Source organism: Pan paniscus, chromosome 13 (assembly GCF_029289425.2).
Source record: "Pan paniscus chromosome 13, NHGRI_mPanPan1-v2.0_pri, whole genome shotgun sequence".
Taxonomy (NCBI): Eukaryota; Metazoa; Chordata; class Mammalia; order Primates; family Hominidae; genus Pan; species Pan paniscus.
Window position 1 is genome coordinate 47962176 of NC_073262.2, and position 23419 is coordinate 47985594.

At 53.0% G+C, this 23419-nt stretch overlaps 1 protein-coding gene across 7 annotated transcripts in view; it reads left to right on the plus strand.

The window, feature by feature from the left end:
• The first annotated feature begins 277 nt into the window (after window positions 1–277).
• Window positions 278–23419, plus strand: part of LIMS2 (LIM zinc finger domain containing 2) — a 43392-nt gene continuing 20250 nt past the window's right edge. The window contains exons 1-2 of one of the 7 annotated variants that reach the window (XM_063595192.1): window positions 6219–7021; window positions 8288–8353. In XM_063595192.1, the coding sequence (XP_063451262.1) occupies window positions 7011–7021; window positions 8288–8353 (77 nt within the window). In that variant the 5' untranslated portion in view covers window positions 6219–7010. Of the gene's footprint in view, window positions 726–5987; window positions 7022–8287; window positions 8354–15429; window positions 17721–23419 lie in introns of those variants that run through there. The other 6 variants (XM_063595190.1, XM_034954226.4, XM_034954220.4 and 3 more) reach the window with 6 other exon arrangements.

Genomic DNA, 23419 nt, shown 5'->3' on the forward strand with positions numbered 1-23419 from the left:
ACATGGTTAAAAGTGAACAAAGTGTTGCAGTACCCATCTTCTGGAGGTGATTTTTCTTCTACTTCTGAGCATTTCTAATACAATGAAAGTTTTATAGCAGAAAATTATAAAATAATTCATTTATGTTATTTTAATATAAATAGTCCTGAGATATTCCTCTTTTCAGGGAAAATAGTACTTGGCAAGACAGCATCCTAGTAGCTGTTCTTGGGTTGTTCACGTAATTAGTTGCCCGGATTCTTTTCACTGTGGGGCTTCTTTTGCAGTCTGTCCGTGGATACCGTGAACATCAGACTACCCGGCGGGGCTCCTGCGCTCAGGGCTTCGGGAAATGCTCATTTTGGGGCTGCCCCTCTGCCGGCCTCTCTGGATTCAGAGGGCAGCCGCTGCTCCTTTTGTTTTGTGGGCCTGGCTCTGGGCCCGGAGCAGCACCTCCCTGGGGAGGCCGCCTTTCCTTCCGCGGCTTCTTCCGTCTCCTCCTGACCCCAAGGTGCCTCCGGCCTCTGCCTCCAGCTAAGGACCTCTGGCCAAGCCTCCTGCCCAGGGAGAGGTGAAGCTGCCGTGCCTGGGTGCCCCGTGGTGGCCGGACACTCCTGGCGGCTGCTCAGTCTTGCACGTGGCTGTGCCAAGCGGGCCAGGCAGCTGCTATTTCCCTCAGAGAAGTTGCTGGCGGCGCTCAGGGAAGGAAGCACCCGAGGAGGCGGAGCGGCATCTCAGCCACAGAGGTAAAGACTCTGTGATGGGCACAGGGCCCCGGGAGGTCCTTTCCACCTGCCAATCGCTGCGCTGCCCCTGCAGTTCCCTGTACTCTGAGTGGTTGTGCTAATGTTGCTCATTTGGGGTCAAGGAACAGCCCTGGAGGGGTTGCCCTCAGTCAGGCGGCATGGGGACGGTGAAGGTTCAGCCCACCGTGGCCGCACGCGGGGCCTTCTGCGGGCGAGGCCACGTCTGGATAGGCTGGGCTTGGGATGGGCAGCTGCTCTTTCCCCTGGACAGAGTGGAACAAGCTCCAGTGGGAAGGTCACAATGGGAAAAAAGAAGCAAAGTGACCCTCAGTATGTGGAAGAGATACTCTCAGAGGCAGGGCGAGGCAGGTGCCCCGCAGGTGAGGAGCTCTGCGCCCAGGAGGCTTCTTGCTGGATACTCGACGGCATGATGTGTTGAGGTGTAAAAATGTGGCATTCCTGGATATGTGGTGGGGGCTGCCCTCGGGTAGCCAAACCCGTGAGATGAATGGAGTCTGTCCCAGAGCAAAGGCGAGAGTGAGATGGCCTTTTCCTCCCAAACTCCAAGGCCAGGTCATCTTTGGAAAATTGTGAAGCTCGATGGTCCACCTCTACTCCTGAGTAAATCAGACTTTCAAGAAGGGCACTGTGTTCCCCTCAGACTGAAAAGAATCCCTGGGTCTCTTGTGTGTTCTGCAAATGTTGAGAGAATTGTGGATCGACATTCTGCCAGCTTCTCTCACTGAGCTGCCGTGTGGCACAGGGAGAAGTAAGGCCATTTTGTGCTGGTCAGAGGGTGTGTCTAATGACAGTTCTGAGGGCAGGCTCATATTTTTATTTTTATTTATGATGATTATTTTTAAAAGACAGGAGATTGCTCTGCTGCCCAGGCTAGAGTGCAGTGACACAATCATAGCTCACTGTAACCTCGAAATCCTGGGCTCAAGGGATCCTCCCACCTCAGCCTCATGAAGAGCTAGGCCCACAGGCATGCACCATCGTGCCCAGCTGGTTTTATGCTCCTATTTTTAAAAAGAGACATTTACTTTTCAATGTGTTGTGAAGCCTGTGGGTGCCAGGGGCAGTGTGCTGCTCACTATTCTTCCTTTGGCCCAGGGAGCCGCCCGGGAGGGCTCCGGCTGTGCAGGTGCTTCCCCGCTCCCCCCCGGGGGGTTCTCACAGCCACTTCCCGAGTTAACTTTGGTCTCGCAAGAGGCGGCTGAAGGCTTTGAACTTTGTGTTGATATTCGGCAGGTCTCTGTGTTTTGCCAGTTCCCAGTGCCCTGAAAGGGACAGGCCTTAACCAGATTTGGGGCAGAGGCCTTGTAGAGTGGCCGTCTGGGTGGCCTCACATCACAAGGGGCCATCCTTGAACAGGCAGGATGAACAGCCTACCTGTTGGGAAGGCATGCTAGCTCCTGCCCCAGGACCTGGGCTGTGGCAGGAGACCCTGAGGCCTCCTGAGAGTTGCAAGGCCTTCTCCATTCCCTGTGGTCACATGGGGACAGGGCTGTGGCTCTGGATATTGGCGGAGGCTCATGGAGGCTCTTTGAGACCCCGGGTTCTCCTCAGCCTCCTGCTGCTGATTAGCCACGCTGACCAAGCCCAGCCCCTCTCTTGGCCCTGGGTCCCAGCTCCCATGAGCGTTGGGCCCTGGGCTGTCTCAGGTAGCTGTCCCCTGGAGTAGGGAAGGGAGAAGGTGGGGGGTGGAGAAACTCGGGTACCTGCCCAGCAAAGGGGATGCCCACCTGCCCTGAGCCCCAGAGGGCAGAAGGCTCGTGCCCAGGGAGATGCTGCACCTCTTTCACCTTCTAGGACAGCTGTCATGTCACTCTGTGGCCCAGCCTCAGCCTCAGAGCCCCATCTGTCCCCCAGCGAAGACTAAGTGTGTGATTCAAGCCACTCTCTGAATGTCCCTCAGTGATGCCATCCTATAAGACCTGGGCATGGACACTGCATTCTCACCTTCCCTCCCCTTCCCCTCCCCACTTCCAACTGCCGTCTCTTCTCTGCCCCCCTTTCAGAGCATTCTCCCCCCAGGGGCACTGTGTGCAGCACTCTGGGGAGCACCATCTACACAGACCCCAGGGAGGGGTGCTCCTGGGGGAGGCATTGCAGGGGCCCTGCCTGCCCCTCTGCAGCTGGACTCAGGCCCCTCACTTCCAGGGACTGGCTCTTGACCCAAACCCAGATGCCTCCCTGGCCTCTGCACGCAGCGGTGTGCACACGGGGCAGTGGCGCACCTCCTCCCTGGAGCTCTTTCCCTCCGGGCTTCTGTGGCACCTCACACTCTCCTGCTCTCCCCCTCACTTCCTGCCAGTCCCACCTCTTACCCTTGGAGGGCTCCTGACTGGTACAGACACCCCAGGGTCTCCATGGAGCCCTAGAGTTGAAATTCCATTTGCACCAAGCCTTCTGCATCTACGCTGGAGAATGGACCTCTCTTCCCTGCTCCAGGTTCACAGTGCCCCGCCCACCATCTCCCCTGGGATGCCTGGGGAGGGCCCAATGCAGTGTCACCCCTCGCTAACCTGCCCAGACTGTCCCACTGCCACCAATATCTAGGAAAGCAAGGCCACCTGCAAGTCCTCTTGACTCCCACGGCTGTACATTCACACCTGCCACACACACACCTGCCCCATAACCACCACACCTGTGCTGACCACGCCCACGCCGGCCACACACACACATCCAGATTCCCAGCAAATCCTGTTGGTTGCAAAATAGATCCTGTGTTTGATGCTTTCTCAATGTCCCTACTGTCGCACGGCCCAAGGCACCAGTCCCTCCTGGACGCTCACCATAGCCTCTAATCAGACTGTCCCTGAGACCACTCTGTCCCTCACACAGTGGCCACACAGCAGCTAGGGACACTTCCCCCTTTTGCTATGAAAAAGTTCAAGCACTCATCAAAGTTGAAAACCCAGATACCCACCACCTAGATTCTCCCATTAATATCGTCGTAGACTCACGTTACCACCTCTCTGTCCATCCCTTTACCCATCTCCCCATCTTGAGTTCATTTTTTAGAGGCAGAGTCATGCTATGTTGCCCAAGCTGGTCTTGAATTCCTGGCCTCAAGTGATCCTCCCTCCTCAGCCTCCCCGTAGCTAAGGACTAGCTGGGACTACGGGGATCCACCACACCTGCTCATCTTGATTTAAACAATGTATTTCAAAGTAAGTTGCAGACATCAGTACCTTTCTACCTAAACACTTCAGCATTGTATGTCATTAACTAGAGTTCAGTATCGTTTACAGTATTTTTCTTTTGAGGTAAAATGTACATATAATTAAATGTGCAAATCCTGGCCATATATTCCATGGTTTTAACAAAGGCATATACACTTGTGTGACCCAAACTCCTACTAAAACATTGCCTGTTACCCCAGAAACTCCCTCACATTCCTTCCTAGTCAACCCCTGTCCTGCCACCCCAGGGCAGTCTGGGGTGTAATAGACCAGCCTGAGGCAGCCACCGTTCTGATTTTTTCTACCACAGACAAATGTTGCCTATTCTAGAACTTGATATAGATGGAAAAGGTGCTCTTTTTTCATTCAGTCAGTATTTCTGAGATTCACCCCTGCTGATGCTACAGTGTTGTGTCTGTCTTTGCTTAGAACTCTCCATCTAAGGGTGGAATCCTACTTCTGCTGTGGCCCTGCTGCGCTGCCCTGGGCCCTCTCCTTTATTTCCCGTGCCCCTCCACCTGCCACCTCCCCGTTTTCCAGACCCGCTGGTCTTCTTTCTGACCTTGCGTACCCCAAGCTCATGTCACCTCAGGGCTGTTGCACTTGCTGTTCTGCCGGAATGCTTTTCCTGCAGATGGCTGAGGGCTGGCTCTTTCCCTTATTCCGGTTTAGCTTGAATGTCACCTGCTCAGAAACTTTCCCTCACTCTTCACTCTAAAGCAGCCACCACCATTGTCCTTTTCTTTGCAGCACTTACCCTTGTCTAAAATCTAGTTTGCGTATTTATTTATTTGTTTATTGCCCATCCTCCACCCCCTGCTAAACTCCATGAGAGCCTGGTCCATGGCTTCTTTCTCCCCGTAGTACTTCCAGTGCCCATGCGGTATAAATACTCTTGAAGGAACAAGTGGATAAGTGTGTGAATGTGTGATTGCCAGCTCTTTCCTGCAACTCTGCCCTCTTGGCTGAACTGTGGGAGGCTGGCCCTGGCTCCTTGAAGCCTCTGCATCTCCAGCAGGGCTAAGCCATGCCCACAACCCCTACCAGCTGTTACTGAGCTTGCCCTGGCCCAGGGATGAGGCACACTGGGAGCTGCATAGGGTCCTGGTTTGGCCACATACAGATCCGTATGTGCTCAGCTATCATATGCAGGGAGGCTTTTGGGCTAAAAGTTAGGAATGTGGTCTCCTCTGTGGAGAGCATGGGCCTCTGGTGTAATGCTTTCAACTTTTCATCCTCTTTGGTTCCCACAAGACCCTGATATTCAATTAACCGTCCAGCAGTGGATTTCTGGTGCACGGCCCCAGCATGCCTACACCTCTGTGTCAGTAATGGTGGAAAGCCTTTCTCCCTATATGAGCAGATGAGCCAAGAAATTATCCATACTTAAGCTTAATCAACCATCAAATTACAGTTAAGCCGAATCAGCTGAGACACACTCGCAACAAGAAGTAATAACTCGAGACAGTCAGATCACCTGAGGCCAGGAGTTTGCAACCAGCCTGACCAACATGGTGAAACCCATCTCTATCAAAAATACAAAATTAGCTGGGTGTGGTGGCATATGCTTGTAATCCCAGCTACTTGGGAGGCTGAGGCAGGAGAATCGCTTGAACCTGGGAGGCGGAGGTTGCAGTGAGCCGAGATTGCACCATTGCACTCCAGCCTGGGCAATAAGAGCGAAACTCCGTCTCAAAAAAAAAAAAAGTAACAACTGCAAAGGCACTCCACAATACCAGCCACTTAGGAACAGGTGTCTTTTCCCAGTTTATTTCTGCAGGTGGAACTGCAGGATACTATCAACTCATCTTTCTGAACGGCACCAGTTTATTTGTGGGTTGCTAATTCACACCGTCATTTCTAGATCATCTTTCTCTGCTGCCAAGACCGGAGTAGCACCACATTTACACATCAGGCCGCCCAGCTCCCAACCCTCAGTGTGACATCTGGGCTGCTTCCAAAGATGAGCTGCACGCCACTGTCCAGCTGGAAACATCTGCCTTTAGGCAGGGCGGGGTTTTTTGTTTTGTTTGTTTGAAAATTTCCTCCGAAGAGATTCCCTAAATAGTTTATATTACCCCTCCATCTTAACGCCTCTAATGGTAGCTTCTCAGCGCTTCATTATACAGAGGCGTTCCTGGTTCCCCTGGAAACCTGGGAGCTGGGCATTTGGTTTTGTCGTTTAAGAAATATCTTTCGCCAAGTTAGGGCGATGGCCCGCAACGGGGGATGAAATGGGAATCTCCCGGAGAAAGCAGCCTTGCGACTGAAGAGGGCGCCTCTCGGCTTTAGCCTCCCTGGGGGCGGGACTGCGTGGACTCGGCGGTCCCGGGTGCCTCGGGAGGGAGTCAGTGCCCAGATCCGCGGTGGGAACTCCGGGCTAGGAAAGCCCGGGAGGGAGGTGGTCTCAGCATCGCCCCCACGCCTACCATCTCCTGCACGCGTTTGCGGTTGGGGCGGCCCAGGGACTGCAGAGGGGGCGCCGGGCGGGGCGTCCCGGCGGGGCTGTGGGGGTGGGGGTGCTTGTTCGCGTTTATTATAACTTTACTCCCTTTAAAAGGAAAGCTATGCCCGGAATCCAGGAGGTGGCGAGCAGAGCCCGGGTTGGGAAGGACTTGACCCGCGCCCGCCGCTGGCCGCGCTCCGTGTCCCTGGAGCTGGGGCTGTGCGGGAGCGGGGCCCACCCTCAACCTTTACCCCGACTTTTACTCCCACTCCCACCCCCACCTCACTCTCACCCCTCCAACCCCACCGTCAGCCCCACCTCTAACCCCCACTCCTCCGACCCTACCCGCCGCCACCCCCACCTGCCATCCCCACCCCCACCCCCACCTATACGCCCGCAACCTCCCACCGTCACCTCCCCAACACCCCCACCACCCTCAGCCTTGACCTCCCCATCCCACCCCGCCCCGCGGGCCCCACCCTGCCACCCCCGCCCACCCCTCTCGCCGGCGGAGGGGCTCTTGGCCTTTTTTGGGCGTCTCCCTGCTCCGCGGCCCGGGCTGGCGGGCGGGCGCTCGGCTGGCGGCTGCAGCAGCAGAGGGAGACCCGCGGCAACCCCGGCAACCCAGGGCTCGGCGTCGCTGCCACCATGACGGGAAGGTAACGGCCCCCACCCACGCCCCCGGGCCGGGGAGGCGGGACTGCGGGACCCCTGGCCGAGGCGCAGCTCGCCCTCGTACAGCCCCGCGGCGCCACGATCCCCGCTCCGCCCTGGCGCGTCGGATTCTCGCAGCTCCCGGGGCGGCAGCGCCCGTCGGGGCAGGGGTCCCCCAGCCCCTGCGCCTCTTCCTCTGGGCGAGCGCCTGCAGCGGAAGGTGGAGCTCCTGCCCACCCTCCCGCTGCAAGATGGGACAGCCGTCTGCTCACAACCGACGCCCAGGGTTGCGGGAGGGGGTCTTGTCCAAGGTCAGACACCAACCACGGGCAAAAGGTTCAAAGGTTGCGTGCCTCCCCCAACTTCCCCGAGCCCGCGCTGTGCGATCCCCGATCCCGGTGAGTGTCATCTCTGGAGCCTTCCGTTTCCTCCTCTGTAAACCTGGGGTGGTAAAAATGTTAAAAATGTTGAAGGGTATGTTGGAACTTGGCCAGAGCTGCGCCCAAGCACCAGCTGTGCAGGGGTTGGTTGGGGACAGGGCGCTCCCCTGGGCCTGGCCCACCTCTGCTCTCAGGCCCCTCGTTGCCATTTCACAGATGAGGTCACCAGAGGCCACAGAGGCTGAGCCACTCAGGAGGCCAGTCACAGGTCCACCAGTGTCCGGCCAGTGTTTGTCCCTGCAGCCCTTTCTGGAACCTAGCTGGGTACAAGTGCATGACTCAGGACTGGGTGGGAGGGGCTGTCCCTGAGGCCCTGGTCTCCCCCAGCCAAGTCCTGGCAGGGGGATGCTGTTCTTCAGGATCCCATGACCTGGGGCTCTTGGGGAGCCCCAGCCCGGAGAGTGACCTGTGGCTTTGCTGGGGAAAGGGGCTTGGAGGGTACAGGGCAGTGTCCAGGATTGCAGTCTCAAATCCGAGGCCCACAGGGGAGCTGCCTGTGATCGCCATTAAGGCTGTGGCCTGGGGTCTCAGGGCAGCCCCAGGAACCAAAAATAGCCTGTAACTTGTCACTTTGTAAGTCCTGCCCTCCAGACACACTTCCCTTTCTTCTCCCCAAGCCTCTCTTCCCAGTTAGCTCCCCTGACTTGGAGTCACCCCTAAGCCTTGGCCCAGGCCCCTCTGCAGTGAGATGGAGGGACTCATCCCCAGGAGAGTGGCATCTGCAGGCCCACTGGTTGCCTGTGGTCACCCCCCAGGGTTCTAGCAGGGCTGCCTCCCATTTTCCTCAGAGCATCCCTGCCAGCTGGCTGGTTCTCACTCTCCATTTTCTAGGAAAAGAAAGTGGGGAGAGACAGGAACAGGGTCCGGAGCAGCCCCAGCAGCAGCATTGAGGTGGAGGTGGGTGAGAGACGGTTCCTTCAGGCACAGGAGGGATGTCGAGGAGGACAGAGCCGTGAAGGGTGCAGGGCTGGAATGGGAGGACCCGAGGTGCCACTGCTCCCTGGCAAGGGTCCTCTTGCTCCTGAGTCCCTTGGGCCTTTCCCTGGAGACGGAGGCCGTCAGGTGAGCTCGGCCGGAACCGCTGGGAAGGCAGGTGGTGGCGAGCAGGGGTCAGCCTGCCCTTGCTGCTGTGGGCTCCAAGGGCCTGAGAAACTCTCATCCTCAAATGACACAGGGATGACAGCCAGCTTTTTTCAGGCACTGTGTAGGGCATTCCTCATCCAGGCAATACTACTCGTCTTAGAGAATAAGGAGAAACCTGGAAACATAAAAGATAACAGAAACATAAAGAGAAGGAAACTGCCACAGTTCCACTCCCGAGAGCCTCCCTTTATGCAGTTTGGTGGCTCCCCGCAGTCCTTTCTCCTGGAGTTTGTTTGACGCAGCTGTGAGCGATCTGAGTGTAATGCACCCGCTCCTTCAAAGGTGACCCTGCTGCCCGCAGTGCTGCTGCCCCACTGGCTTCCCTGCCTTCCATACACAGGGATTGGGCCGGGCCAGCCTATGCAGAACAGACATCCAACCTGGCCTTCGGAGTGGGCGAGAGTTTTCCTGTCCCAGAAGCAGTGGAGTTTCATTTCCACCGTTTCATGCTGGGTGTCCTTCCCCATGTCCACTGTTCCCATGTGATCCCAGGCAGCTCCTCGTGCCTGGATCCTGGTTCTCTGGGGATCCCCCATGCTGCCCAGAGCCAGGCTGCTTTTGGGAAACACCCTCTCTGCTCGCATACCTTCAGGGCTTCTCCCTGCCAGCTCTCCCTAGGACCTCACCAGGCAAGAGCAGAGGGAGGGCTGTGGGGAGCCACCAAAGTGACCTGGAGTGGCATGTGTGGCCATGCTGTCTGCAGATGAACCCATGGGTGCTGTGTGGAGAAAGGGCTGCTGGGAAGGAGATGGGGAAGGAGACAGAAGGTAGCCACTAGGGAGGGCTCTCCTGGGTGGCTGAGGGGGTGGAGGAGAGGAGGCTGACTCAGGGTTCTGGGAGGTGGAGTGGACAGGACCCAACTGACTGGCTGTGAGGTGGGCCACAGAGGGTGGGGCTCAGGAGGATGCCCCTCCTGTGATGACAGGTGGGGGTGGATGGCATGCTTGGTGTGGTTGTGGAGTGCTTGAAGAGCTGTGGCAAGTCTGAGGGGGAGCCGTGGGAGGCACCTGGGCATGGAGGGGCTGAAGCCCAGGAGTAGCCAGCTGGGCAGGGAGTGAAGGCAGCCCAGAGCATGGGGTGGCATGCCGTGGGAAGAGAGGGGGCTCGGCCTCAGCGGCAACTCAGGGACTTTGGAACTTACAACCACAAGATCTTTGACTATCACAGCTGAAGGGACCTCTGGCATCACCATTGTTCTACAGGGAGGATATTAAGGCCACCTACCTAGGGACCCAGCTGTCCCTGGTATTCCTGGAAATGGAGCCTGGGATGTTGACACCCACGGCCACGTGAGCTCAATGGCTTGGCTGCATAAAGTGGAGTCCCACCCACGGTGTGACTGTCATGTGTGTCATGTGTGAGGCTGTCGTATGCCTGATTGTGTGCTGAGCCCATGCTTAGTACAGCGCAGAGCAGGCTGCTAGATCCCTGCCCTCATATCCACCAATCTTGCCCCTCCTCCGGGTGAGGAGTGTGCCCGGTGGTCCCCTAGGCAGAAGGTGTCGGCCAAGGGGCAGCTGACTGCAGCTAGAGCCCTCAGCACAGCACATGAGGCTGCAGTGGTGTCAGGGGCTTAAGCAAACTGTAAAGTGGGTAACAAGTGATGTGGCTTGTGATGTGGCACCACTGAGCCCTGAGCCCCAGACTGGGCCAGGTGGCACTACCATGGCCCCTCACCTCCTTCCTTTTTCTTCTACTTCTGGTGCTGACTGGCCCCTTCTAGCCGGCCAGTGGCATAATAGGGATGGAGGGACTGATCTGCAGGGTGTCCAGTCCCGTGGTGTGATACCCCCACCTGGGCTCATTTCAAGCCACCAACATGGCATTAACGCTTTACGGAATTCCTGAATAGTTAACAGTCAGCACTTGTGAGCTGGCAAGGGACAGCCCAGGGAGCCACTGGGGAGAGGAGCCCGGGCTTTCTATCCACAGCGGGTTATCCTTCTTCTGTCTGTCCCTATCTGTGCTGTGCCGCATGCAGGCTCTTTTTTTTTTTGAGATGGAGTCCCGCTCTGTCACCCAAGCTGGAGTGCAGTGGCGTGATCTCAGCTCACTGCAACCTCTGCCTCCCAGGTTCAAGCAATTCTCTTGCCTCAGCCTCCCAAGTAGCTGGGACTACAGGTGCATACCACCACGACCGGCTAATTTTTTTTGTATTTTTATTGGAGATGGGGTTTTACCATGTTGGCCATGGTGGTCTTGATCTTCTGACCTCTTGATCCACCCACCTTGGCCTCCCGAAGTGCTGTGATTACAGGCGTGAACAACCGTGCCCAGTCTGCACGCAGGCTTAACCATCCCTTAGGTCTTCACTTCCAGGTGGGAAAGGGGCCAAGGGAGGCACTGTCACTGTCTTGCTTGTTCTGTTTAGGTGTAGCGTGTACATTTCTGAAGGTGAATATTTACTTAGATGACTTAGCAGGATGACCACCCTAGTGAGATACCTCCATGAGTGAATGCATATGTCTTGCTGAGATGAGGTGACTGAATACACATATGAACGTAAAACCTACTGTGTCCTCACCCACGTCCTTGGAGGAATACACGGGAAACTCATGGAGTTGTCTTCAGCCTCCCAGCGAGGAGTCTGGTGGGGGAGCTGGCTCTGGAGGACAGCCTGTTTGTGGCATCTCTGCCTCTGTCCGTCTCTGCCTCTGTCCGTCTCTGCCTCTGCCCACTGGGCTGAGGGCACATGCCCCAGGGCCTTGGGGAGGCAGCCCTGCCTCATAGCTTGGGGCCTCAGTTCCAGCCTCTAAGAAGCCATGTAGTTGCATTCTTCATTACTCACGTGTTTTTTAAAATCTGAGACATAGTTCACATATTATTAAATTCACCATTTTAGATTGTAAAATTCAGTGGTTTTTAGTGCATTCACAAGGCTGTGCAACCATCACCATTAATTCCAGAACATTTTAATCATTCCTAAAAGAAACCTTGTACTCATTTGCAGACAATCCTCATTTCCCCCTCCTCCCAGCCCTGGCCACCAGTAACCTGCCTTCTGTCTCTACAGATTTGCCTGTTCTGGACATTTCACATAAATGGAACCATATATTATATAGCCTTTTGTGCCTGGCTTCTTTCACTTATTAACAACATATTTCCAAGATTCATCCGTATATTGTAGCATGAATCAGTACTTCATTCCTTTTTCTGGGTGAATAATATTCCATTGTGCCATAGTTTGTTTCTTCATTCATCCGTGGTAGACATTTGCGTTGTTTCCACTTTTTGGCTACCGTGAATAATACTGCTATGAACATTCCCATACAAGTTTTGGTGTGAACATACATTTTCTCCTTGAATATATACCCAGGACTGGAATTGCTGGCACATGGTAACTCTATGTTAAACTTTTTGAGGAATTACCAAGCTGTTTTCCAAGTAATTGAACAATTTTACATTTATTAAATTTTACACCAGGAATGTATGAAGGTTCCAATTTCCCGACATCCTTGCTGATGCTTGTTATTGTTGTCTGGTTTAGTAGGTGTGAAGTGGTGTCATATTGTGGTTTTGATTTCCATTTCCCTAATGACTGATAATGTTGAGCATCTTTTCATGTGTCTGTTGGCCACTTGTAAATCCTCTTTGGAAAAATGTCCATTCAAACTCTGCCCATTTTTTAAATTGGGTTTTTTATTGTTGACTTGTAAGAGTTCCTTATTTATTTGAATACTAGACACTTCTCAGACATATGATTTGCAAATTTTTTTTTTTTAAGATGGAGTCTCACTCTGTCGCCCAGGCTGGAGTGCAGTAGTGCAATCTCAGCTCACTGCAACCTCCGCCTCCTGGGTTCAAGCGATTCTTCTGCCTCAGCCCCTCCAGTAGCTGGGACTACAGGCGTGTGCCACCATGCCTGGCTATATTTTTTGTATTTTTAGTAGAGATGGGGTTTCACCATGTTGGCCAGGCTGGTCTCAAACTCCTGACCTCAGGTGATCCTCCCGCTTCAGCCTCCCAAAGTGCTGGGATTACAGGCATGAGCCACCGTGCCCAGCCAGTTTACAAATATTTTTTCCTTTTCTGTGGATCATCTTTTCACTTTCTTGATTGTGTCGTTTGATACACACAAGTTTTAAATTTTAATGAAATCCAATTTATTTCCTTATTCTTTAGTTGCTTGAGTTTTTTTGTCATGTTTAGGAAACTATTGCCTAATCCTGGCTCATGAAATGAAAACATCTGTTTTCTTCTAGGAGTTTTATACTTTTAGCATGTAGCTATCCAGTTGTCCTAGCATCATTTGTTGATAAGACTACTCTTTGCCCCATTGAATGGTCTTGGCACTCTTGTCAAAAATCAGTTGACCACAAATATATGGGATTATTTTTGGACTCTTGAGACAGGGTTTCACTCTTTCACCCAGGCTGGAGTGCAGTGGCAAGATCTTGGTACACTGCAGTCTCAACCTCCCTGGGCTCAGGTGATCCTCCTACCTGAGCCTCCTGAGTAGCTGGAACCACAGGTACACACCACCACACCTGGCTACTTTCTGTATTTTTTGTAGAGATGAGATTTTGCCATGTTGCCCAGGCTGGTCTTGAACTCCTGGGCTCTGCCTGCCTCAGCCTTCCAAAGTACTGGGCTTATAGGCATGAGCCACTGCACCCAGCCTATTTCTGGACTCTTGGTTCTGTTCTATGGGTGTATATGTCTATCCTTACACCACTGCCACACTTGTAATTTTTTAGTAAGTAAATTGTAATTTTTAAGTAATTTTTTTTTTTTTTTTTTTTTTTGAGATGGAGTCTCACTCTGTCACCCAGGGTGGAATGCAGTGGCCTGATCTCAGCTCACTGCAACCTCCACCTCCTGGGTTCAAGCGATTCTCCTGCCTCAGCCTTCTGAGTAGCTGGGACTACAGGTATGTGCCACCACACCTGGCTAATTTTTATATTTGTAGTAGAGATGGGGTTTTGCCATGTTGGCCAGGGTAGTCTTGAACTCCTGACTTCAAGTGATCCACCTGCCTTGGCCTCCCAAAGTGCTAGGATTACAGGTGTGAGCCACTGCACCTGGCCTCTTTGTTTGTTTGTTTGTTTTTAAGTTGTTTTGATTATTCTGTGTCACTTGCATTTTCATATAAATTTTAGGAATGCCTTGTCTATTTCTTTAAAAAAGGCAGGAATTTTAATGGAGATTGTATTGAATCTATAGGTCAATTTGATGTAGTGTTGTATTGCCATCTTAACAATATTAAGTTTTCCAATCCATGAACATGGGATATCTTTATCTTTATTTAGGTCTTCTTTAATTTATATCAATAATGTTTTATAATTTCAGTGAATAAGAAGTCTTGCACTTATTTTGTTAAACTTACTCCTAAGTATTTTATTCATTTTGATGCTGTCCCAAATGGGGTTGTTTTATTTCATATTCAGAGTTCTCATTGCTAGCGATTCTGGTATATTGAGCGTATACCTTGCAGACTTACTGAACTTATTTCTTAGCTGTAAATAGGGTTTCTTTTTTTGAGGAGGGATTCTTCAGAGTTTTCTATATATGAGTATGTAATATGTAAATAAAAATAGTTTTACTCTTCCTTCTCAAACTAGATGTCTTTTATTTCTTTTTCTTGTCTAACTGTCCTTGATAGAATCTGCAGTGCAATGTTGAAAACAAATAGCGGACTGGAAATCCCCCTGACCTTAGGAGGAAAGCATTCATTTTCTCATCACTAAGTATGATGTTAGCTATGGGTTTTGGGTAGATGCCCCTTATCAAATTGAAGAAGTTCCCTTCTATTCCCAGTTTGTTGGGTGCTTTTATTATGAAAAGGTGTTGGATTTTGCCAAATGTGTTTTCTGCATCTGTTGAGATGGTCATAGAGTGTCCTCCCTTTATTCTATTGATATGGTATATTACATTGAATTTTGGATGTGAAACTAACCCTATGTTCTTGGGATAAATCCCATTTGGTCACGGTGTATAATACTTTTTATAGAGTGTTAGATATATTGTATTTTATCGAGGACATTTGCATCTATGTGACTTTAGCGTTTTATTTTGAGATCAAGATAATACTTATAGAATGAGTTGTGAAGTGTTCCCTTCTAGTCTTTCTTTTCTTTTGTTTGGAAAGATTTTGTGAAGGTTTGGTGTTTTTTTTTTTTTTTTTTTCTCTCTTTTTGAGACAAGATCTCACTCTGTCACCCAGGCTGGAGTGCAGTGGTGTGATCTCAGCTCACTGCAACCTCCGCCTTCCAGGTTCAAGTGATTCTCCTGCCTCAGCCTCCTGAGTAGCTGGGATTATAGGCATGTGCCACCACACTGGTGTTTTATATGTTTGTTTGTAGGTTTGGTGTTAATTCTAGTTAAACCTTTGATATAATTCATCAGTTAAGCCATGTAGCTCTGGCTTTACTTTGTGGCAAGTTTGTTGGTTACTGTCTCAGTCTCTTTACATGTTACTGGCCTTACTCAGTGATTTGGGTAGGCTTTGTGTCCCCACCTAAATCTTATCTTGAATTGTAATCCCTATAATCCCCACGTGTCAAGGGAGAGACCAGGTGGAGGTCATTCAATCATGGGAGTGTTTCCCCCCATGCTGTTCTTGTGATAGTGAGTTCTCACAAGATCTGCTGGTTTTATAAGGGGCTCATCCCCCTTTGCTTGGTATTTCTTCCTGCCACCTTGTGAAGAAGGTGCCTTGATTCCCCTTTGCCTTCTGCCACGACTATAAGTTTCCTGAGTCCTCCCCAGCCCTGTTAAACTGTGAGTCGATTAAACCTCTTTCCTTTATAATTTACCGAGTCTCATGCAGTTCTTAATAGCAGTATGAGAATTTAGACTGATACATTTGGATTGTCTATTTCTTCTTGAGTTCGTTTTGGTAGTGTCCTTCTAGGAATCTCTCCATTTCAGGTAGGTTATTTCATTTATTGGCATACAGTTGTTCATAATATTCCATTCTGCTACCTCCTTACTGGGACCACGAGCTATTATTTTTCAAGGCAGCCATGGAGTTAGGGAGCAGGAATAAGGGACTAGGATAAGTTAAAACAACACAAACCTCACTGGTTTGTGTTTGTTTGTTTGTTTACCAAGATTCATCTGTTTTTCTTGACCAAATGTTCCTAGGGTTACTGAAAACCTTTGGTGGATTTGCAGAGTTCTGAAAGAGTAGATTCTGATAATTTTTGCTAGGTTTTTCATTGCTTTTATGGAGGAATGAACTTCTGGAGGTCCTTACTCCACCGCTTTTTGCTGACATCACTCTCGGTGTTTTTGCAAATATCTAGAGCCAGAGCACTGACCCAAATCCCATTTGGTCATGGTGTATAATACTTTGTATAGAGTTCTAGATTCAGTTTACAGTATCTGTGGCTCCCAATCCCATCCCTGCAGCAGGACAGGCTGCAGAATGGGTGGTAAGGTTGTGCAGAGATTTGGGATTTGGGCTCAATCAGACTCTAAGCCTCTCTCAATTTCTAGCCTTCCATGTCCGCTTTTATAGTAAATATTTGTTGAATTGATTAGTACTTGGTAAACTTGTGCGTGAACTTCATTTACAAATTATGTTGTGCAAAACACTTGTGGCTGTAGCCTCCTTTCCAGTGCTGTATGTGACCCTTGGAGCCCTAAATAAATGTTTCCTCCTTACGGAAAACTGCGGGTCTGCATGAGAATCCTGGATTCTAGTGTTGAGGATTTCCACACAGATGGGCTGAGTCGGGAGTGGTGAGAGGGCCTAGGCCCTATGGCATTGACTTGTAGCTGTTGTAAGAACATTTTCTGTGTAAGTTTTCTTAAGCATTCGGCTACCTACATCAGAGAGTCAGCAGTATTCCCTATTCATTTTGGCTCCTCTGGGCTTAGCTTCTCCATGCCCTTTAGCCCCTGGGGCCACCTTTAAAAACTATTTGTTGAACTGATCAGTGTTGGGCAACTTTGGAATTGGACTATATTTACAAATTATATTGTACCCAATGCTTGTCGTCACTTGACTGCCAGGGTGCTTAATGAGTACCTCCTCCTGTTGGGACTTGCTGGGTGAGTGTGTTCCTCGGTGGCGTGTGGGCCTGGTATCTGAGTGCCAGTGAACCCCTCCAAGGCTTTCTCCCACCCTAGTTTGGGAGGATCAGTGCCCTGCTGTCTTTAGTGACGGCTGCCAGCTCTTGCTTTCAGAAGGCAGAAGAAGATACTGCTCAAGTTTTCTGACCTTTCTAGAAAGGTCTTTCAGGGAAATGGAATCAATGCTAAAGATTTCCATGAGTGCTCTGGATCTTTATTGTATTGCTGACCAGGCTCACCTTGGTCACAGTTTGGATGCCTACCGCGGGTGTTTATGAATCACAAGTAACTTTGCCAGTCTCTCTGGGTAAAAATGCGGGGGACATGGTGCCTTCCTGGTGGTTTCCACCAGGTCCCTCTGCGTCTGCTCCCCTGGAAGCTGGAGGATTGCCTTTTCTCTAAAATATGGACCTCTTTTGGGGTGCCTGACCATTTGTTGGCCAGATCCAGAGGATCGGCTCTGCCCTGGTCTGGGTGCCCCACGGTGATGTTTGTGGCAGAGGCTCTCAGAGAAGGGAGCAAAGCAGAATGTGGGCCTGTGTGGCTCCGGTCCTCGGTTTCCTAACTGTTGGCAGGGATCCTAAAGGCGCCAGGTCCTCCCTGTCTTCCTCAGCTGACTCTGCCCTCCTCAGTGTGTCCACGGGCACAGGCTTTCCTCCTGGCAGGTGGCAGCCGGAGACCTCCTGGGTGTCCTGCTGCCACTGTGGACCTCACCTCAGTGCTGTCTGGGGCCTTCCCAGACCAGTCCCCTCCCAGCAGGACCCAACCCCCACCAGCCTCAGCTTTCAGGAGCTGCCCCCGCGGCGCGAACAATATCCTTTCTATTTGGAGTTGACTCTGCTGCCCTTTGGAGATCCCAGCGCGTAACGTGAGCTCGCGACCAGCGCGGGGGAGGCGCCCACACGCCCGTCCCGTCTTGGTGTCTGGCCCCAGGCGGCCGCGCCTCCCCTCCGAGGTGGTCCCATAGCCCCTGCACCAGGCGGCCCGCGCCCGCGACCTCAAGGCGGCTGCCCCGCGCCATGGCAGCCCGGCTGGGTGCGCTGGCCGCGTCGGGGCTGTACCGGCGGCGCCAGCACCGGCAGAGCCCGCCGCCCGCCACGGGGTAGGTGGCCAGGGGCGGGGCGGGTGGCGGGGACAATGGCCGGAAACCCGCGGCGGCAGGGCAGGCCTTCCCTCGGAAACCCGGCCGGGGCCCTCCGACGCCGTGGGCTCTCTGCCCCGGCGTCGGATGGGCCCTGGGTTGGCGACAGGGTGGGCGCGTGCGACTTTATCTAACAGGGTTGGATGTCACCTGTGATCAGCTCTCCTGGCAGGGTGCGCCCAGGGACCTATGTTAGAGACGAGGGAGCCTGTGTAGCCCCCAGCACTGCTTTCAGATGGGGGTGATCATGCTGCACTTCATAGATGAGCAGACAGGTTCTGAGCGGAGCAGGCACCTGCTGGACTCACCCACCCCAAACATGGCTACGCTGTGATTTGAACCCAGGTTAGACTGACTCCAGCAGTGGGGTTCAGGATGGTCCTCAGGGCATCTCAGAGAATGAGTTGGCTCTGGATGGGGAGGTTGGGAGGGGCACGGTTATGGTGGTGGAGCCACCTCCCCTCACGCTTGGGGTCAGGGGCATGAGGACGAGCTCCTGGACATGTTGCCTTTGCAGTGCCGAGGGGCCAGCGGGGAAGAGAGAGCAATAGGGCTGTGACCTTGGGGTCCTTGGCATCAAAGTGACAGATAGGGACCCTGGGGAGGAGGCCAAGGCTGGGCAGAAGGGCTGGGGGGGCCAGAGAGGGAGCCAGAAACATAAGTCGCAGAGGTAGGGGAGGGCCTGGAGGACCCAGGAGCAGAGGAAGGCCAATGCCACCCAGGGCAAGCACAGCCCACTCTCAGCTCCTTGTGTGTGGTCAGGGAGGGCTCCCAGAGCGGCAGTTAGAGGACTGAGCCATCAAAGATATCTTCTGCTGAGAACAGAAGAGGAAGGAGGACACCGAGTGGAGGGCGGGAACTGCAGGCCGGCAGCACGGCCATCTGTGGAGTCCCTGCTGCATGCTGGGCTCCCGCTTCTGGCACGGCAGGTCTGGTGCAGCCTGCTGTTCAGGTGGGGACCCCCAGACTCAGGAGGCCAAGTCACTCACCTGACTGTGGCAGAGCTGGAGCAGGCACCCTCCCTGGTCAACCTCTGGACAGCCCTGGATGCTTGTGGCGTAACTGTGGTACCAGGCTGCGAGTGGCCAGGGCACTGATGGCCCCAAGGCTGTTCTGGAGTGATTTTCACAGTACTGATACCACAGCTGAGATGCAGGCAGGACAGGCACGATGATGACAGGCCTGGGGCAGCCCTGAGCATGCATGCGCATGTGACTATTCACACTGTTTTTCTTCGAACTTCTGGTTCATGTCCTCTGTCAGTTCTTTGTTGTTAGTGTAACATGTTTCAGGTGTACCTGCTTAAAAGTAAAGCCGCAAGAGCAGAGAGATATGGCAAGGGCTTCAAAAAAGCTCTAATTTCAGACAGGTTTCATACTGATTTGGAGTCTGTTTCTGATGGTGTCAATGCATCTTGTGTATAGCAGCCCAAAGCAGCATGTTAATTTTTTATTTTATTATTATACTTTAAGTTTTAGGGTACATGTGCACAACGTGCAGGGTTGTTCCATATGTATACATGTGCCATGTTGGTGTGCTGCACCCATTAACTCGTCATTTAACATTAGGTATATCTCCTAATGCTATCCTTCCCCACATCCCCCACCCCACAACAGTCTCTGGTGTGTGATGTTCCCCTTCCTGTGTCCATGTGTTCTCAATGTTCAATTCCCACCTAGGAGTGAGAACAGGCAGCATGTTAAATTTTCTAGCGTCCCCATGGTGGGCTGGCTTTGTGTACATTTTTATTGACCTCGTGTAGCCAGGTGACCTGACACTGGCCTCTGGCTGGCTTCATGGAGGCGGGGCGGGGCGGGGAAGAGGCCCAGGCAGTGCTGAGGGACTGAAGCTGCTCCCTGGGCTGTGCTGCAGTAGGGTCCCTCCCCGAAACCCTCTGCATCTGAAATAGTGCCTATTAGTGCGGGTGCTCGTGCTCAGTGAGGACTTCGTTGGAAGAAGGACAGAAGCATGGGCTGTGCTTGCAGGAATGGCCTCACTGAACCCTCCCAACAGTCCCTGGAGGTAGCTATTCCTGGCCCATTTTATAAATGAGGAAGTTGAGGTTCAGAGTCCTGTGCTGCAGGTCACACAGACGGGGGGCGTCCGGGCCAGGGTTGCAGCCTGGTGTGCCTGGCTATAGGGGACACACCCTTGGCCTGACTGCTGCTCAGGCTGACGTGGCCTCAGCAACACTGGCTCATCTTGGGTGTGACCAGACTCCTTGTGGCTGGCCCCCGACTCTTCCCAGATCCTTACACACTCTTCCTAGACTCAGATATCGGGGAGGCTGGGATGGAGGAAGGTCTGGGGTTGTTGAACAAACAGAATCCGGAATGGGGGATGCCAAGAGGAGATGGGAGGAACATGAGTCCAATCCTGTGTGACCCTCAGCAGGTTACTGACCCTCTCTGTGCTTCAACCTCCTTATCTGGAACCAGCCTCCTCCCCTTATACAAAGGCCTGGAACAGAGCAGGCTCCTCTGATCCCACCCCAGACTCAGGGACATCTTGCAACAAATTGGCTTGTATTGGCTGTCAAGACTGAGAGCATTCTGGGGTGCTGGAGAGGGCTGAAGGAGGGCATGAGATGGTGTGCTCTCCCCCACCTCTGGGGTTTGGCTTCCAGGCTGGGTGCGCCCTGGGCAGTATGTTCTACCTAGTCCAGCTGGGGGTGGGTAGTGGTGACTCCTGGGGGATAACTGGGCAGACTCTGTGTTCTCTATCTTGAAGGAATGTGCAAAGGAGGACATGGAATGTCCACGACTCTGACCCTTTGACCTCTCGCAGGGACCGCAGGCAGCCTACAGGCCTTCCCCTGGGCTGAGCCATGCAGAGGGACTCTGGAAGGCTCCCAGAGTTGCTGGAAAACAACAGTTCTCTTTATCCAGCGCTTTGCCCTGCCTGGCCTGGCGCTCTGTGCTGGACACGTGGGTGCCATTCATTCACTTCGGCTCCTCGATGTGGCTGTTTCTCTGGTGCACCTCTTTACAGAAGAGAACGTGATGCCTACAAAAGCGAGCACCTCTCTCCAGGTCCCAGGCTGGTGGCTGGGGATATCAGGTGTAGAGCTGAGCGGCTGGGTCCAGGCCTCTGCCAGCCTCTCTGTGTCACATTGCCTCTCTTCCTCCCCTGCAGGAGCCAGCAAGCGTGTTCTCTCATGGTGCTGAGTCTCCGTTGTCTCTGCATGCTTCTGTCTGTCACATCTTTGCCCTTCGAGTGGAATGCTCCCTCACAGAGCTGCTGTTAGGGACTCTCTTGCCTGTGACTTGGGCTGGGGCAGCCCCTGGGCACAACAAGGAGGTGGCCACCCCCACATCCGCCACCGCCCCCCCGCAGGCTATGCTTTGTGCGATACTGTCGGCCACAGGCAGCAATGATCTCACTGGATGCGTTCAGAGACCAGCCGGGGTACTGGTTACGGACTGGCTATCAGGTCTAACTAGAAGACGAGCTGCAAGGTAGAGGAGTGTGTGTGGGGCCAGGCTGCTGTCACGGCCCTGGTGGTGTGTCCAGCATTGGCTCCTTTTGGTGGGTTCTTGGTCTCGCTGACTTCAACAATAAAGCCATGGACCTTCACGGTGAGTGTTACAGTTCTTCAAGACTGTATGTCTGGAGTTTGGTCCTTCAGACGTTCACATATGTCCAGAGTTTCTTCCTTCCAGTGGGGTTGTGGCCTTCCTGACTTCAGAAGTGAAGGATCAGACCCTGCCAGAGAGTGTTACAGTTCTTAAAGGTGGCACATCCGGAATTATCTGTTCCTCAAAACGATTCCTCCCGGTTGGTTCATGGTCTTGCTGGTTTCAGGATTGAAGCTGCACACCTTCGCTGTGAACATTACAGCTCATAAAGGTACCGCAGACCCAAAAAACCAGCAGCAGCAAATAGCTACTACAAAGAGCAAAACAACAAACCTTCCACACCAAGCAAAGCAATCCCAACTGGTTGCTGCTGTGTGCCCGAGTGGCCTGGTTTTATTCCCTTATTTGGCCCCTCCCACATCCTGCTGATTGGTCCATTTTACAGAGAGCTGATTGGTCCATTTTACAGAGTGCTGATTGGTCTATTTTATAGAGTGCTGATTGGTCAGTTTTTACCAAGTGCTGATTGGTGTGTTTACAAACCTTTAGCTAGACACAGAGCACTGATTGGTGCATTACAATCCTTTAGCTAGACAGAAAAGTTCTCCAAGTCCCCACCCCAACCAGAAGCCCAGCCAGCTTCCCCTTTCAGTGGGAAGCAAGGTAACTGGGGAGTGCTAATTGAGGGTCTGTTTATGAAAGGGCGAGGGAGGAAGGGTGGTGAAGCAGTTGGGTTAGCGGGGCAGGAGTGCCCATAACCACAAGGAAAGTCACGGGTCCCAGCAGCACCTGGCCCGTGGGAGTAGGGTCAGCACACCTGGAAGCCAGAGGGGGCAGGCGTGTGGGTGCAGGCCCTAAACAGCAGTTCCTGGAGGCAGAGAACAGGAGCCTGGAAGGGGGTGCGAGGGATGTGTGCTCACTCACTGGGGTCTAGAGGTCTGGCTCTAAGGCGGAATCTGAAAGGCTGGGGCTGGTTGGAAGTCCTTAATTTGGCTTCGTTTTCTGGGTCCTTGGAGTGAGGAATTCCAGGCCCAGAGCCATGGGATTTCCTGTTGATTTCCGACTTCTCTTAAGACTCCCAAGGTCTCGCTCATGGGCAGGCACTGGAACGTCCTCCCTGCCACCTTGGGTGTGTGTTTCAGAAGAGGAGGTTCACAGTGTTCTCCCGGAAGGAAACCAAGCCTGTCCTAGTGAAGCCCTGCCCAGCCCTCGAGGGTGGCTTGGGGCGGCCAGTCTCCACCCTGGTGGCCTGCCTGGCTCGCCCCGTGGAGACCAGCAGGGAGCTGGGAGGACTGAGGACCAGCTGCTGGGTGCCGAGGCCTCCTTTCTTCTTGGTTTCTTCCCAACTCCTGTTGCCACCATCTCTGCTTCCTTGCCCCTCTGGCCTAAATGTGGGCTCACATGGTGGCTTTGGTCTCCTAAGCACCCCAGAGGGCAGGCCAAGGTGGACAGAAGCCCAGCAAGCCTGGTTGAATGGCCTTCCAGACAGCCTCTGCCACATGGGTTCCTAAGCAGAGAAGAAAGGACAGCCTGGGTGCCCCTTTCAAGTTTCCAGTCCATCTCCATTTCGCAGCAGCCTCCTGTGAGACCCTCCGCCCACAGCCCATGCCCAGACCCTAAGCGCAGCCTTGTCGTCCACCCCTGGACTCATCCTAAGGCCCCTCTTCTCTGTGATTGACAATCTTCAGACTGGCCCTGCCCAGATTGCAGGCAGCAGAACAGCCCGACAGGAGCCTCACTCACCAAGCATTTCCCTCATGATGTCGCGGCAGTGACTGCTGGGTGGGATTCATCCTGGGAGGCAGAGCAGGCGGAGAGGTATTCCCAAAGGCACTGCACTCGAGTCCTGCCACCACCTGGCTGCAACCAGGCAGACGTTACCAGCTGGTTGCGTCACTCCCCAGCGAGCCTGATGATCCCTCTCTGCCCAGCCTTCCAGGAATCCACTGGAGTTGACACTTGAGACAGAACCCATGTTCTCCCTTCCTAGCAAAAGGTGTGGGGTATCCGGTTCTTTGAAGGTCGTAGAGGCAGTTGGGGTGTTTAGGACTATATCCTGACCCTGTTTTTGAGTCTAAAAGG